This window comes from Lutjanus erythropterus, chromosome 20, assembly GCF_056507025.1.
Source record: "Lutjanus erythropterus isolate fLutEry1 chromosome 20, fLutEry1.hap2, whole genome shotgun sequence".
Classification (NCBI taxonomy): domain Eukaryota; kingdom Metazoa; phylum Chordata; class Actinopteri; order Lutjaniformes; family Lutjanidae; genus Lutjanus; species Lutjanus erythropterus.
Window position 1 is genome coordinate 16778980 of NC_139336.1, and position 14982 is coordinate 16793961.

Below are 14982 nucleotides of genomic sequence, written 5' to 3' on the forward strand. Positions count from 1 at the left end.
CATGCATGCTGTTAACTGTTAACTTCAATATTTATACTTTATTACTGGCCTACGTTTTTCTGTATATATTTTAATATGTTCTGTTTTTAATAAAAGTTAAATATTATTTTTTTCCCTGTTTCCCAACATTGTATTTCCAGGGAAACGGGAAATGGTCTAGATCTCCTAGGAATCCGTTCCCTGGGATTAAACCCTAGTCAACAGTTTAGTAGTAAGAAATAAGTGGCTACCAGTTAGATGGGAGTAACACCAAAAGATAATGTAACTTGCAAGATTATAGAGTTGATTTGAACTAATCATCACAGAAAGTAAGTCTACTGCCTGACTACATTTTGCAGGCTCTTTTGGGGAAGTATAAACCCACTGAAACAACTTACAGTATTGCATTAGTACATGGGAAGTGGGTGAGCCGTATCGCCAAGGACAATATGAACTTTAGACACAACTCTCTTATTGTGCTGTTTGCTCAGTGACTAAAGATCACGTTCCAGTTAAACCAACAGTTCTGGTAAGCTTTTCCAGTCTTCAGTCCTCTTTTGATTCATTTCCCCTTTTAAGCATGTCAGAAACCAGATGTGTAGACTCAAGTCACACATTTGATGACTTGACAGACTCAGACAGATAGTACATGGATGGCAGTGGCCCAAAAATTTCCATTATCAGTTCAGTTGGGATTTAGTTTATACTTTCCCTCAAGGCCAAAGATTCAAAAGCATATGTGCAATGGGCCATGAATCTATTCATTACCTTTCATTTCCTCAATCAACTAATTTAAACAGTATTCATTCCCAGCAAGTCAACACTGAAGTCCACTTTTGTCTTCTTTTTCTGGTGTTTTTGTATTTATTTTATGCATGAGGGTAATATTGATTATCTAGTATAAAGAAGTGTAGTGATGTAAATGTGGGGTTGATCAATGGAGAGGAGAGTGTATGTATGAAATAGTTTGATTAGTGATGGATTAGTATAGTGTGAGAGTGGGGGTAGGACTAGATAAGCATGTTGCTTCTTCCTACTCCTTTTCGTACAGGAAACAGTTTAGGTTTCTCATTGTAAGTTGTCTCTGTTTTATATGTTCTTTTCACTGCAAGATATTTTATTTTATTAAATGTTCGAAATAAAAAAAAAATTAAATAAAATAAAACTTTGTTTAAACCATTTCAACTGGATCGATCAAGTTGCAGGAGAAAACAAAGAAAAATTAATGTATGTTACTCTAAGTCCACTGGAAAAAAATATACCAAAGATAGTTTTATTCATGTACAAAAACTATGAGGAGGTCAACAAAAAATTTGTTGCAGTATAAAATAGGGATGCGCCTGATTAGTCGACCATACGATTAAACGTCCGCACCCACACTAGTCGGCATCAGAAATACTAGTCGTTTAAAATATTTATCAATATTTCATTCATGCACGATGCCAGTTATCTGTTGCCTCTAAGATTTCATGCAGCCACCTGCTACTAGTATGCCCTGATTGTCAACCCCAGATGTTTATATCAGCAAAGTCAGACAGATGAATGTAGACTGTGACAGAATAAACTGATATGTATTCACTCAAGTGGATAAACATGCCCACATTAAGCACATACACAAACATAAACCTGCTGCTAGCGCTGCTAACATTAGCCACTCTGTGTGTCAGGCTTGCTACAGCTAACGTTAGCTCTGGTTCCTTTACCCGCAGACACTGTGACCCTCTTCGGTCTGAAGAGGTGAAGCGTTTATTGAGTTGTTTTAATGTTTTGTACGTTAATGTGTAAGGTTTGTATTGCACAGCGCAAAGTAGCGCGCATTTCAGTGGCATTTAAAGTATGATTTAGCGATTGTTGACTGTGAGTAATGGCTTCAAATGGCTCTTAATACACAGTATTTTTTTCGGACAGTGTTTAACATTATAAATTAATACATTCTGCTAAATTTGAACTTCTTTCTGAGTGTTTTCTTGGTGTTAGACTAGTCGACTAGTCTAAATTAAATTTTGCATTTAATTGCATAACAACAGCTTATTATTATTACTGCTATTACTACTACTACTACTATTACTACTAATTATTGTTGTGTTTTTCTAGAACTAAATGAGCAAGATTATTAACATGAAAACCTGTCAAGGTTCTGACCGGTGGTGTTACACAATGCAAACCACCCAACATCTGAAGCCTCCATTCAGTCCATTATCAATGACTCTGGAGTGGAAAGAGTGGAGGTTGACATGTGTCTTGTGGGTCACAGGATTGCTATGGGATCGCTATGGGATTCCCGTGTGATGGGAGTCAATTTCACTATTCATAATGGTATTGTTGGGACAGGACAATAACAAAGTAATTAGGAGCAGTCAGGATGAAAATCATAAAATTAACAGGTCACTTTTTATATTTCAGGTGTCATGATTCTCCAATCTTACAATTCAGTTTGATTTCCGATTTAAACATCTTTTTTTGCACTGACAGTTCTGCTGTTAGTCTTGAGTTTTGATTAGAAAAGATCAACAGATCATTGATTTTATGCCCTGACAAATATCATTTACATTTTCAAAGGGAAAAAATACTGCTAGAAATACTGATTTTGCCTTTGATTTCAGCTTTTGAAATTAAAAGCTAATTTCCATCGATTTTCAATTTAATATTGAAGATTCTTCTTATTCTTATATGAATAAAGAATCTTGTCTTTATTTTGAACGTAATGTTAATCGCTTATTACTTTTATTTTGGGGGGAGGGATGGGACAGAAGTCATTCCTCTGGAGTTGGGTATTTTAGTGGGAGTGGGATGGGATGGAAGTGAAAATCCACTCCCATGTCACCTCCTACTTAGAAATATCCTATACTGTTGTATGACATGACTCAAGGTGCCACAGACCAACAAGTCTTGTTTGGCACAGAGCAGAGTCAGCTGAGGGTTAGCAGCTTTTTAGCATTAACTCTCTTCACCAGTAAAGTTGTTTGTTGTGCCCACAGTGAAGTGGTAGTGAGACAGTTTCATTCTTTAAGAGTATTTGTGTGAGCTTGAGCTAACTGCTTTTCATCACACAAAATCATCTGTCCTCAGCTGCATGTTTGTTGTGCTGGCTGTTCACATTTTACAGATGCGGGTCAGATCCTTAGCTAAGTGTTTTTTGGGTGTTTTCCTCATGTTTTCTAGAGAATTTGGAGTGGATTAAGAGGTGCTGATGTTGTGACCTTGTGTGAAGCCAAAGTACAACTATGTAATAGTTGTAGTACATACAACTATGTAATATTAACCACTTCGATATGATTTAATAACTGATTGCATGTTTGTGACACAATAGCTTTTCTCCAAGTCACTGGAGAAAACTTTGGCAGCAGTTAGGCCTACAGCTATGATTCAGTGGATTTGTCTGTGTCTGCTTTGCACATCTGGACACTGGAATTTTACCCCGATTCCCCTTTCCTCTTTTCAAAACTGCTAAACTTCTTTCAAGTGGCACAAACTGAGTTTCCCCACAGCATGTTGCTGCCACCACCAGGCTGTTTGGTACCATGTGTTTCCACTTATGTTTCAGGTTTTAGTGCTTAAGTTATGGACCTAAATACTCCATGTCTAGTTAGTGCACCCACAGCCTAACTGCACCTGTGTTACCAGCGCAGGCTTCCCCTTCAAGAATGGTTGGATGTTGGCAAACTATTCGCTGCCGTAGAAAAGAAATAAAAATTTACTACAGCATGTGTACTTGTACTCTTCACAGCAGAAGCGGTCCAGATTGTGAAGAGTTACATAGAAGCTACAAGTCAGGCTAAAGACAACTAAAATAGCCTAAAAATGTGGCGATGCCTCCGAGCTAGTTCAGGCAGACAACTCGAGCTGCTCCGCCAATTTCACATCATCATACCAAAATGCACCCTTCCAATCTAGCGGTCTGTTTAAACTGCTAAACCTCCCATTTCCCCCTCTGCCTGCTATACATTGCTGCCCTGCACTAGTGTCGCTGCCTGCTCTTTTAACCCTACCACCACCCCCAGCATCCATCTGTAGGCTCCGACCGTGGTGTTCAAGAATCTGTTCATCACTCCCCTTATATCTCTATGTAACTTAACCTGCGGGGAGAGATGAAGTCGGAGCCTAGATGCCAAACTCAAGTCATGTTCTGCTGCTGAATAGACATTCTTAAACATGAGTTGTCTGACTGAACTAGAGGTTTCCCAAACAGGGCTAAGTGGTTTAAAAAATATTTAGAATTGCAATTATGATACTGCAGTTGTGGTATGATTTGCAATATTAGTGGGAATGATGATTTTTACATGATTTCATACTTTTTGGTCTGACCTAAGTGGCTCAGGCAGTCTAAAGCCAAATCATAATGTGGTTTTGTTTGGTGTCATTGATTGATTGTTCGTATTACTTCAGACAAAGGAAAGTGATAAATGGGTGACATTCTCTGCAGCTGCACTGAATAGACGGATAGTGTGTAAACCACCCTGTTGCCTTGTGGGCGTTTTGTTTGATGATTTTTTATTTTTTATTTTATTTTTTTATTTTTTTACTTCTTTTGATACTTTCAAGTTTTGGTCATTTATGTTCATTAGAATTTGACAGAGCTTTACAGCCATTTAGGCAGAAACTGATGTCATGCAATTTCAATGTAGGCTTAGTTATATTAATGGAGAACAGAGTTTAATAGATATTTATTAAAATATTTAGAAGAATATTAATACTGCTCAGTGCAAATATGATATAATTTGCTAAAGGCTAGTTAGTTGAAATTACTGTTTTGGCAGGCCTTTTCATAGTGGATATTTTTACTTATAGAAGAAAAAGCACAAGTGTTCCTAATAACATTAACAATGGCTTTGTTCAATTTTTAAGCCACAGTTTATTTTATTATTAACACATTTGCTTTTCCTACTGTGATGTGTCTGAATTTCTCCTGTGGAAAAGGCACAAAATTACATTAACGGTACACAATTATGAAAAATGAATGAACAAAACACCCATTTGCAAGACAGTCTGTTAATGAGCTTTTTCTAGATGGTAAACTTGTAGTCTTGGCTTCGACCTGCCCTGGGGCATTTAAATTGCAGCCAACAATATAGTCTCAAACTGATTTTGCAGGCCAGTAACATGGGTAGTAATTGTAGTTTCCAGTTTTTCCTAAGTTATGTAGGGACTGTTTTTAACAATTTATTTTGCCTAACACGAGGGAAGCCCAGCATTTGGTGTGATAAGTGTAAAATGTCTAGAGTCTGATTAAAGAGGTGACATCAGTGGCCAGTATTAGAGCAGAGCAGCCATTAAGGCCAAAATGTGTCTGAGCTGATAGCTCTGACCTCAACCAGCACCAAGGCCCAGATAAGACTCAGCAAGGAACTGGTCTAACTCTCTGCCTGTCTGCTACATGATAAACGTTTTGGGTGTGTAAACACACACTAACATAGAGTTAGAGAACAGTGTTGTCCTGTATTTTTAAACATGTGGCAACCTTCCTCTTTCATACTGTGCATCAATGGTCTCCAGCTATGTAGCATCACTAATGTCCTACCTACTGGGGGTTTCTGAACCAAAACAGTACTTTACACAATTCTCATGTTTTTTCCTTTTTCTCTTCATCATCTTCTGTGCTGTGTCCTACATAGAGTTAGGTACTCTCCAAAACATTAATGATGACCTCAGTTAGAATTTACATAACATTTGCCTATCAGCATTTCTAAGTTTGCAGGCAGTGTTTGCCGTTGACATTTATAATCCATCATTAAATGCATTAGAAGTCTAAGTTCAACACGCCAATGCACTTTTCTTTTTCAAGCCAGAATATTTTAAAAATGTATCATCATTACGGGTATCACATTTTCAATGTTAAGTTGATCAACCGATCATTAAAATTGATGAGCTTTCGATTTTAATCATCAAATTGAAAAAGGAGAATCAGTTGTTTTCAGCACCTCAAAGATGATGCAGTGTAGCTTACTGGGTGTTATATCACACCTATGTATGTCTTGATCTTTACAAATCAACACTTTGTAGTCTAACAATGGCATAGCAACCAGTGCTAAAAAAATATGTTTAAACCAAATCAAATTGTGACCATTAAATCAAAATTCAAATTGAATTGTGAATTTGGACAATTGTGACAATCCTCATCAAGTTAGAGCTGTACTTGGCTGTATGAATGAATGCATGAATGAATGAATGAGTCATTTTATTTTCGTGTCTAGTCATGTCATGACCTACTTCATATGGGATTATTTAGACACATTAACTACAAATGAAACATTCTGGTATGCTAGTCCATCATCATGAAACAGCACAATACATCAGCATCATCCAGGCATAAACATCATTCCAATATTAATTATAATCTCACTCAAATATCACTCAAGGAGATATTTGGCCATACAAACTCAGTACAAACACACAAGCACAGCACCACAAACACAAAACAACCAAACACTCTATATTTGATCCAGTTCATGAACCAATCAACCATAGTCCATATTTATGTAAATTAAATTCTGAGGAATTTATTATCATATGTTACTTTTCTCCTTCATTTCCGTGCTGTAAAAAGGAAACTCCGAAAATGCAAAAACATTATCAAAAAGATATTAAATTAAAGCTTCATTGTCCAAAGTTATCAAATCAAAATCAGAAGCATTAATTTTTTCAAACAATATTTGAAAACAACTTATCAGTGAGGCTAATTGGAAAAGAGGCTTCAATTTGCTAGGGAGCATAAAGATTGGACTCTGGAGGAATGGAAAAAGGTCATGTGGTCTGATGAGTCCAGATTTACCTTGTTCCAGAGTGATGGGTGCATCAGGGTAAGAATAGAGTCCAATGAAGTGATGCAACCAACATGCCTAGTGTCTTCCGTACAAGCCTGTGGGGGCAGTGTTATGATCTGGGTTTGCTTCAGTTGCTCAGGTCGAGGCTCAGCAATGTTATCTGTGTATGTTATGTTACCTGAATGTACTGAATGAGCAGGTTTTTCCATCAATCGATTTTTCTTGGCACGAGCATATTCCAAGATGACAATATCAGGGTTCATCAGGCTCAAATTGTGACAGAGTGGTTCGGGGAGCATGAGATATCATTTTTACACGTGGATTGGCCACCACATTGTCCAGACCTTAACCACACTGAGAATCTCTCGGATGTACTGGAGAAGACCACATAAAACTCCTTTTCCTAGGTACTTTATCTCTCTTGTCAAAATCACTAATAAAAACAGCAAACAGATGAGAGCGAAGATATCATGGCTGTATTGTTCCAATTCTGACATCACCGCTGTGTGGTTCTCTTTCATGGATTTTTGCAGTGATTAATTAATGGTCAATCTTACTATTCATCTGTTTTTCTAGTGTGCCCTGCATATCATTAACAAAAGCAAAAAATATATATTTTTAAATATCTCTATGCTGGAGCACTGGCATGGCATGCTGGCGTGTTGGAACCAGAAAAATCAACAGAGCTGGGTGGCTACAGCTAGCCAATCAGAAATCTATATAATGCTCATTTTACTTTTATTCGACTGGCTAAGGGTCGGTCAGAGGTTACAGCTGAGAACACAGCAAATGATTTTGAAAATGTAAAAAAAGTATTGCCGTTTTATTATCAGATAAAGTTACTGACATCTGTGGTAGGTGAGTGACCATTATTGTTATGCTTTTTGTTGTCAGTTCTCAGTTCTCTTTTGCAAAGGATATATGTATGTATATAAAGTAATAAAAGCAACAATTACTAGTCACACAAGTCCAGCGTTGTAACCCCCTGCTCTTAGTTGCATCAGTATTTGTACAACTGTTCTGTATCAACCTTTTGCACTCCACAATGTAATTTAAAAGGAAACTGCATTGCGATCTTGCCCAGTGAGACTAAATCATCCGGAAACTCTGGATACTGAACATGTTGCGGGTCAATAGTTGACATAGAAATGTGGAAAAACACATCCAAAATTCCGCTGTAGCACAACAACTGTGAGAATGATCCTTCAGCCCCAGTTACATTACAGGTTACATCCCATTAGTTAGATATTCTGTGCATGAGCCTAAAGTATCTAAACATGTGCAGCAATGATTTCAGTTGGATGTGTAAGTAGCATTAGCCCAAGTCTTTTTGTTGTTGTTGTTGTTGCTGCTTTTTGTTTGGTTATGTTTATGTCCATGTTGAACACTTCCTCTTTATGTTTTTTTGACTCTTATCAGCTGTTAATACCACCATTGTTTTGCTGTGCTACACAAGAAGAGAGTGTAGTTCTTTGCAAACCATTAGCACTGTACAAGACAATGATTATCACATCGAAAGCAGTATTTTATTTTTTCTTTAATATCTATTAGCCATCTCAACCGTAACACAACTCGTTTCAGACTAATGAAATATTGGAAATGATCATCTATGTTTACCACTTTTATGGTCAGCAAGCCTGTAATCAAAACCAGAGCTGCAATGCAGAGCTGTACCAGAGGAGTGGTTTTCAGTGTCTGACTTGAAAACTGTGCTGCCCTTCCCTCATTCTCTTTTCATGTACAATGCAGCGCATCACAGCCAAATTTGATTTCAAAGATTGTGCTAGAAAGAGATGCTAGAAATACTAATGCTAAACTGGTATGATACTTAACTTTATTATTCACCATCTTAGTTTTCGGTGTTAGCATGCTAAACTCAGAAACTAATAAAATATGTTGCATTCATATGCTCCTCATATGGCCCGATTTTCCCAAGTTGAAGGCATGTTGGAAACATGAAGGCTACAAGTGGGTAGAGTAGTGTAAGGTTGTTTTTGTACGTGTTGTAGCATTTGGATTATGGGCTGAGACTAGCGTCCCAGTAAAGATTTGTGCTGCTATCCAAGTATGCTGAAACAGTTTGAAGCTTTATATTACAAAGTGAATTTGCCATAGACTTGTTGCTTCACCAGTACAATCTCTAAACTACTAAAATATTGCTCTTCCTAACTTGTTATCAGAGGTTATGCAAATAAATAACCTTTCTAACTAATCTAGGTCAACTAGATCAGTTTCAACTAGATAGGCAACTAACCTTTACAACAAATAATTTAAAGTATACACAACACAAAAATTAATAACATGTTATCAACTGAACATTTACGTTTGTCCACCTCCATTTTCTGCATATACATACAACAACTTGGCCAATTGTGTACCAAATGTTTCACAGACTTTCCGAGTTGTTGTCTTGACTTTACGGGACATGAATTTTTCAGTCAGTAACTCATTTTTCAGATTATTCCAACATGATATATATGCAGGATTAAATTGCCAATTAGTTCTAAGTTTAGCTGAGACTGATAGAAATGCCTTTTGTGTTACAAGTATTTGGCCGTAAACCAAAGTATTGGAGGAATACATATGTTAACCTAATGATGGCATTAGATTAAACGTCAGTAAGTTATTTTAATACCTTTTGGAGGACACATGAATGTGTGTATCAAATGTTGTGCCATTCCATCTAATAGTTATTGTGACATTTTGCTCAAAACCATAAATGTCAACCTGCTTGTGGCACCAGAGTAAAAGTCAGGGGATCACCAAAGTCAGTAAGATACCCCTCTGGGCACCATGGGTAGATGTAACAAAGTTCATGGCAATCCATGATGTTGAGATATTAAGTGGTTGACCAAGAGACATGCTGTTAGCATGGCCAGAAACATAAAATTCATCAAATCTTGTTTAATTGACTAAGGATTTTTTCAGAATGTGTGTGAAAAGCATCAGTCCACTAAAGATTTCATTTTCGGTTGATAATGTCATTAAACTAACTTACTTAACTTAAAATAGGGAAAGTACCAAATGTTGCTCTCTGTGTAGTAATGCATCTTCCACATATAGAACATAGAACTGCAGAGAGTAGTTCAGGACACTCTATTTAGGAAGCCTACTGCAGTGCAGTCTTGTGATAAGTAAATGTGTGTTCTTATAGGCAACCATTGATGTAATTGATAGCAAGTAATGCTTGTTTTGTGTCAGTTAATAGTTATAAAAGGGGGACATAATATCTCAGGAATCTAAATCTGGTTCAAATGGCTGTCATTTCCAGTCCAGGAGTAAATTTTCTGTTCTGACCAAGCTTTACTCATGATCTTCTCCACATTTAAATATAAATCAGATGTTTTCAATAATATTTATTCTTTTTTTTATTGAAAAATGCTGCCTCAGCCAAGATACACATTATGATGCTGACTAGAAATATAAATCTTGAAGATTTACTGTAGTTACTCACACCCTTGGGAGCACAGGCAGTTGACTTTCCTCCATCTACTGTTTAATTTGATGGTCTTTCTAGTGCAGGAGAGGCAGAAGGGAGGGATTGCAGGTGCCAGAAATGGCAGGTTGAGACCCCTGGGGGGAGCATATTAAAATCTCGGAAGCCCACTTGTGAGGTCAGTCAGAAATCTGCAATTGGTTGAACATTCTACTCAATCTCATCCTTATGTGTGTCTGATTTCTTTGTCCTCTGACAGGTGGTTGTGTGTTTCAAACAGCACATGGCCTGTATTCTGCTGACAGACATGGAGCCACCCACCTCTAGTCCCACAGCAAATCACCATGGCCCTATCCCTGACCTCGACCCAGCCACTGGACTTGACCCCAAGCAGGACGTGGATACCACCTGCCTCACTGTCCACCTTTACTACTGTGGGAAGGATGGGGAAGGGGGTGGTGGCAACGGTTCAGAAAGAGTGCTCACGTTTCCAGCCGGGGAGTACATAGCAGAAGAGCTGTGCATCTGTGCAGCGAAAGCATGTGGTGAGTCATACGAAAATTTCAGTTCTGATGTCTTCCCCCGCACACAAAATATAGTTCAGTTTATTGATATGAAGTTCTAACATCAGTTTCATACGGGCTTTACACAACGCTAAAAAATGAAAAATGCATCAACTACGTTAGAAAAGAGGGAAAGATAATATAATATAATATAATATAATATGGGTGGCACAGTGGTGCAGTGGTTAGTACTGCTCCCTCACAGCAAGAAGGTCCTGAGTTTGAATCCCCCATGCGGCTGGGGCGCTGGGGAGTCTCTCGCTGGGGCAGGGCCTTTCTGTGTGGAGTTTGCATGTTCTCCTCGTGTCTGTGTGGGTTCTCTCAGTCCAAAAAACATGCAACATAATAGGTTAATTGGTAACTATAAATTGTCCATGTGAATGTGAGAGTGAGTAGTTGTCTGTCTCTATGTGTCAGCCCTGTAATGAACTGGCAGCTTGCCCAGGGTGTACCCTGCCTCTCGCCCAATGTCAGCTGGGATAGGCTTCAGCCCCCACCACCCTTCAAGGATAAGCGGTTACAGACAATGAATGAATGAATAATATAATATAATGTAGTGTAGTAGTGTGAAAATGTATATTGTATTGTTTAATAGGCTGTTGATTTACCATGTAGGATTTTAACAACTTATAAATTCATGTTCATCTGATAACAGACATCTGTTTTTATTGCCACGTTTCTGGTTGTTTGAATATTGTGAAGTTCTTTTGTTTGTGTTGTACACCTTGCTGACAAACCACTCTAAATGGTTGACCATGCCAAAAATGATAACTATAACAACAATTATTAATTGTATGGCAGTGTAATGTGGATGCATTAGGCCTGTGCGGTATACTGGTTCATACTGAAAACCGGTATTTATTTTCGTTGTGATATTAATTTTTCATATACCGCCATACCGGTGAATAGCCCAAACAACGTCTGGAATTTGCGCGGCGGGAAAGTGTTTCAGCGGGGACCACCACAGGCATGCTTGCTTGAGCGTGTGCACTTGGGATGTTCCTGGTGACTAATTTCCCTGTCGAATAAATGCAAATTTTAATTTAGACTAGTCTAACACTAAGAAAACACTCAGAAAGCAGTTCAAATTTAATTTAATTTATGTTAAACACTGTCCAAAAAAAATACTGTGTGTATTAAGAGCCATTTGCAGCCGTTAGTCACAGTCTACAATCACCAAATTGTACTTTAAATGCCGCTGAAATGTGCGCTACTTTGCGCAAGCCTTACACATTAATGTACAAAACATGACAACAACTCACTAAACGCTTCACCTTTTCAGATCGAAGAGGGTCACAGTGTCTGCAGGTTGAGGACACAGAGCTAGCCCGACTAGTGGCAGACGGCTGCATAAAATCTTAGAGGCAACAGATAACTGGCATCATGCATGAATGAAATATTGATAAATATTTTATTTTTAAATATTTTAAACTACTAGTATTTCTGGTGCCAACTACCATGGGTGGGGACATTTAATGATATAGTCGTCCCCGCCATGTGATGGCAACCATACTTTGAAGGGGTCATGCTTTTACCTGTCTGGACATGGAAAAAAAAAAAACATGATACAGTCCTTATGACAGTAAAATGAGCTGTTTAAAGCCAATCAACTGCAGTAATTCCTTTCTCATTAGAAGAAAATGTGGATAAGAACACTGTTGCATGAAAAAAATACAGTCAAATACTGTGAAATGGATATGATTTAAAAAAAAAAAACGTGATATGAAAATTTTGTCATACTGCCCAGCCCTACGGCCGTATCTTTAACCAAATTTGAGTAAGGAGGAGCAAAGGAGTCAAACTGACATACACATGCTAAAAACATACTTGCATTGCCAAGACAGACTTGGAGAAAAGCTTGAATATGTACATCCCTCTCCACACCAAATAAGGGAATATCTTTTGGAAGAATGTTGTTTATCCCTCCAGTACAGTTCAGTGATTGTATGCCATGGATACTTTAAGCTGTTTTATTTATTATCTTATTCATCTTTGTCTCCCATCACTATATTTAAAGAAAACAGGGCCTTTTTTCATTCACATCAATGCATTTGAAAAATTCCTTGACTTAACATCCAGTGGCTATGTAGTGCATTGTAGGCTCTGAGTCATGATCTGCTTGGTTTAGATTAATCTCAGTCATCCAGGTACTAAAAAGTAAATAAGCAAATGGGCTGGGTGAAGGATGTTTAAGAACATTTAGTGTTCATTTTCATGGCTGCTTCAGTTCTAGTGTCAGGAGTAGGGTGATTAGGATTAATCCCTGTGAAGATGCAAATTCTCTTGATGAATCAGTGACTATATTTGTATTCACTAAATGCTCAGTTTTTTGCCCTTATTTAGCTGCAAATGCAAAAGGTTTGTTGACTGCTGACTGTGGCCTGCGGTTGTCATTTTAAACACATACTTCTCCTTTAAAACAGATTTTTTTCAGTGTTTTCCACCAATGGCTGATGTCCTTGAGGACGTGCTTGACCATGCAAATCCAGTCTCCTCTTGAAATGGTCAGCGTTGCAAGATTTGCCCATATCCAAAAACCTGTTGATACCAGTATTTCAGAAGTAATATGTTTTTTGGTACGTCTTTCTAAGGGCTAATTCATCCAACTGTATTTCTTTACAAGAGTTCCCTGGAGGTGCTATCAAAGCGGATTCAGTGTTAATTTTGTTGAAACTGCAGTAGTATGTTCAGCCCAGCTTTTTGCCTTCTCTTTCTAACAAACTAGAATCAGGAAGTTGTCGACTGTTGTAGCTGTTTTCCTCTCCGCCTTAGCTCTATCTGTCTCTACCACACTCTGTTGCTCCATTCCCACTTGAGGTGATAAGAAACAACCTCTCTCTCTCTTTTTTATCTTCCGCTTTTTCTATATCCCCTTGCTTTTCTGTTTTTAGTTTTTAACTTCCTTTGTTCTCTTGTTTGTCTGGTTTACAGACCCTCCATCTGTCATCCATTCTACTTTTCATTGTTTAACAGTCAAATAAGATTCAAATGAGGGATTTTGATCTTTGAGCTTTGTGTATCTGATTAGTCTACATGTACATTTGTATTTAGTTTCATATTAGGATATAAGTAGGTATAGGTTAGCAGTGCAAAGATAGCTAGAATAAAAGATCAATGAGTAAAATCAACATGAAATTTGCTAAAGCAAGGGGATAGATCAGGATGTCACATTAACGCCATGGTAGAGTCAAACATAATCACCTTCCCAGCAGTCAGACCTAATACGATTGAACTTTTCACACAATAACTTTTCAGCACAGTAAGGAAAATTCTGCTCTTTAGAGGGCAAAGAAGGTCAAACTGTTAATAGGTCTTTGATATTAACGTACTGTCAGGTGTTTTGTTATTTTGTCCAACCTCTGAACAAAAATGTATGAAATATATTGTTAAATTGTGTATCAATAAATCTGAGCTCCCAAAGTGCACTAATCCAGTAATTTACTCTGCAATGTATTGCTTATTTTATTATTTGATAATCTAATAAATAATAAAAGGTAGAACTTATAGTTCAACCCTCTTACTACTTTGACTTCACTTCCCCTGTTGTGGTTGAACATGCTTCCTCTTACACACCCTCATACTATTGCTTCACTCTTGTGAGTGCTTCCTCCTTTGTGATGACATCTTCAGTCTCCTAATAACCTGCTTGGCCCGACTTATAAAACACCTTCCTGTTTTTGGTGCTGGTGTTGTGGAGACAGAATGAAGAAATGTGGGAATGGTCCGAAACAAAAACACAGACATGTGGAACTGGTGTTGAAACAATCCTGAACAACTAGTAGAGTGCATATCTCAGATGGTGAAACACATACTGCAATGCGACAACAACTGTTAGATGTAGCCAGTGAAGATTTGCAAAGTTTTGAATGCAGGTTTTTTTTTGTATAGTATAGCAAAATTTTCTTATTTAGATGTATGCAAAGTGTTTTTGTATAGTATTGTATAGTTTTCTTTAAGATGCATACCATAGTGAAATTATATTGTAATTGAGTGTCCTGGGTTCACCTGACCATATAAACTTAAGGAAACAAAGAGGACAATAAGTCCTAACTTTCCAATTTAAACATTGTTATTTACTTAGAACAATTTGTTATTTATTTATAACAATTGCAAGCAAACAGATGGTAACAGTAGTAATGTGATGGATATAAAAATCTACAATTGTGTAGAAACTCGCAAAAGTTTCAATCTCTCAGGTTTATAACAAATCAAATTTTAATGAAAACTGTTTAATGAAAACTGC

General features: G+C 37.5%; 1 protein-coding gene across 1 annotated transcript in view; it reads left to right on the top strand.

The window, feature by feature from the left end:
• LOC146308299 (tyrosine-protein kinase JAK2-like) overlaps nt 1-14982 on the top strand; it is a 42276-nt gene that overhangs the window by 4053 nt on the left and 23241 nt on the right. The window contains exon 2 of the mRNA XM_084746273.1: nt 10436-10721. Coding sequence (XP_084602399.1) covers nt 10460-10721 — 262 coding nt within the window. The 5' untranslated portion in view covers nt 10436-10459. The remainder of the gene's footprint in view (nt 1-10435; nt 10722-14982) is intronic.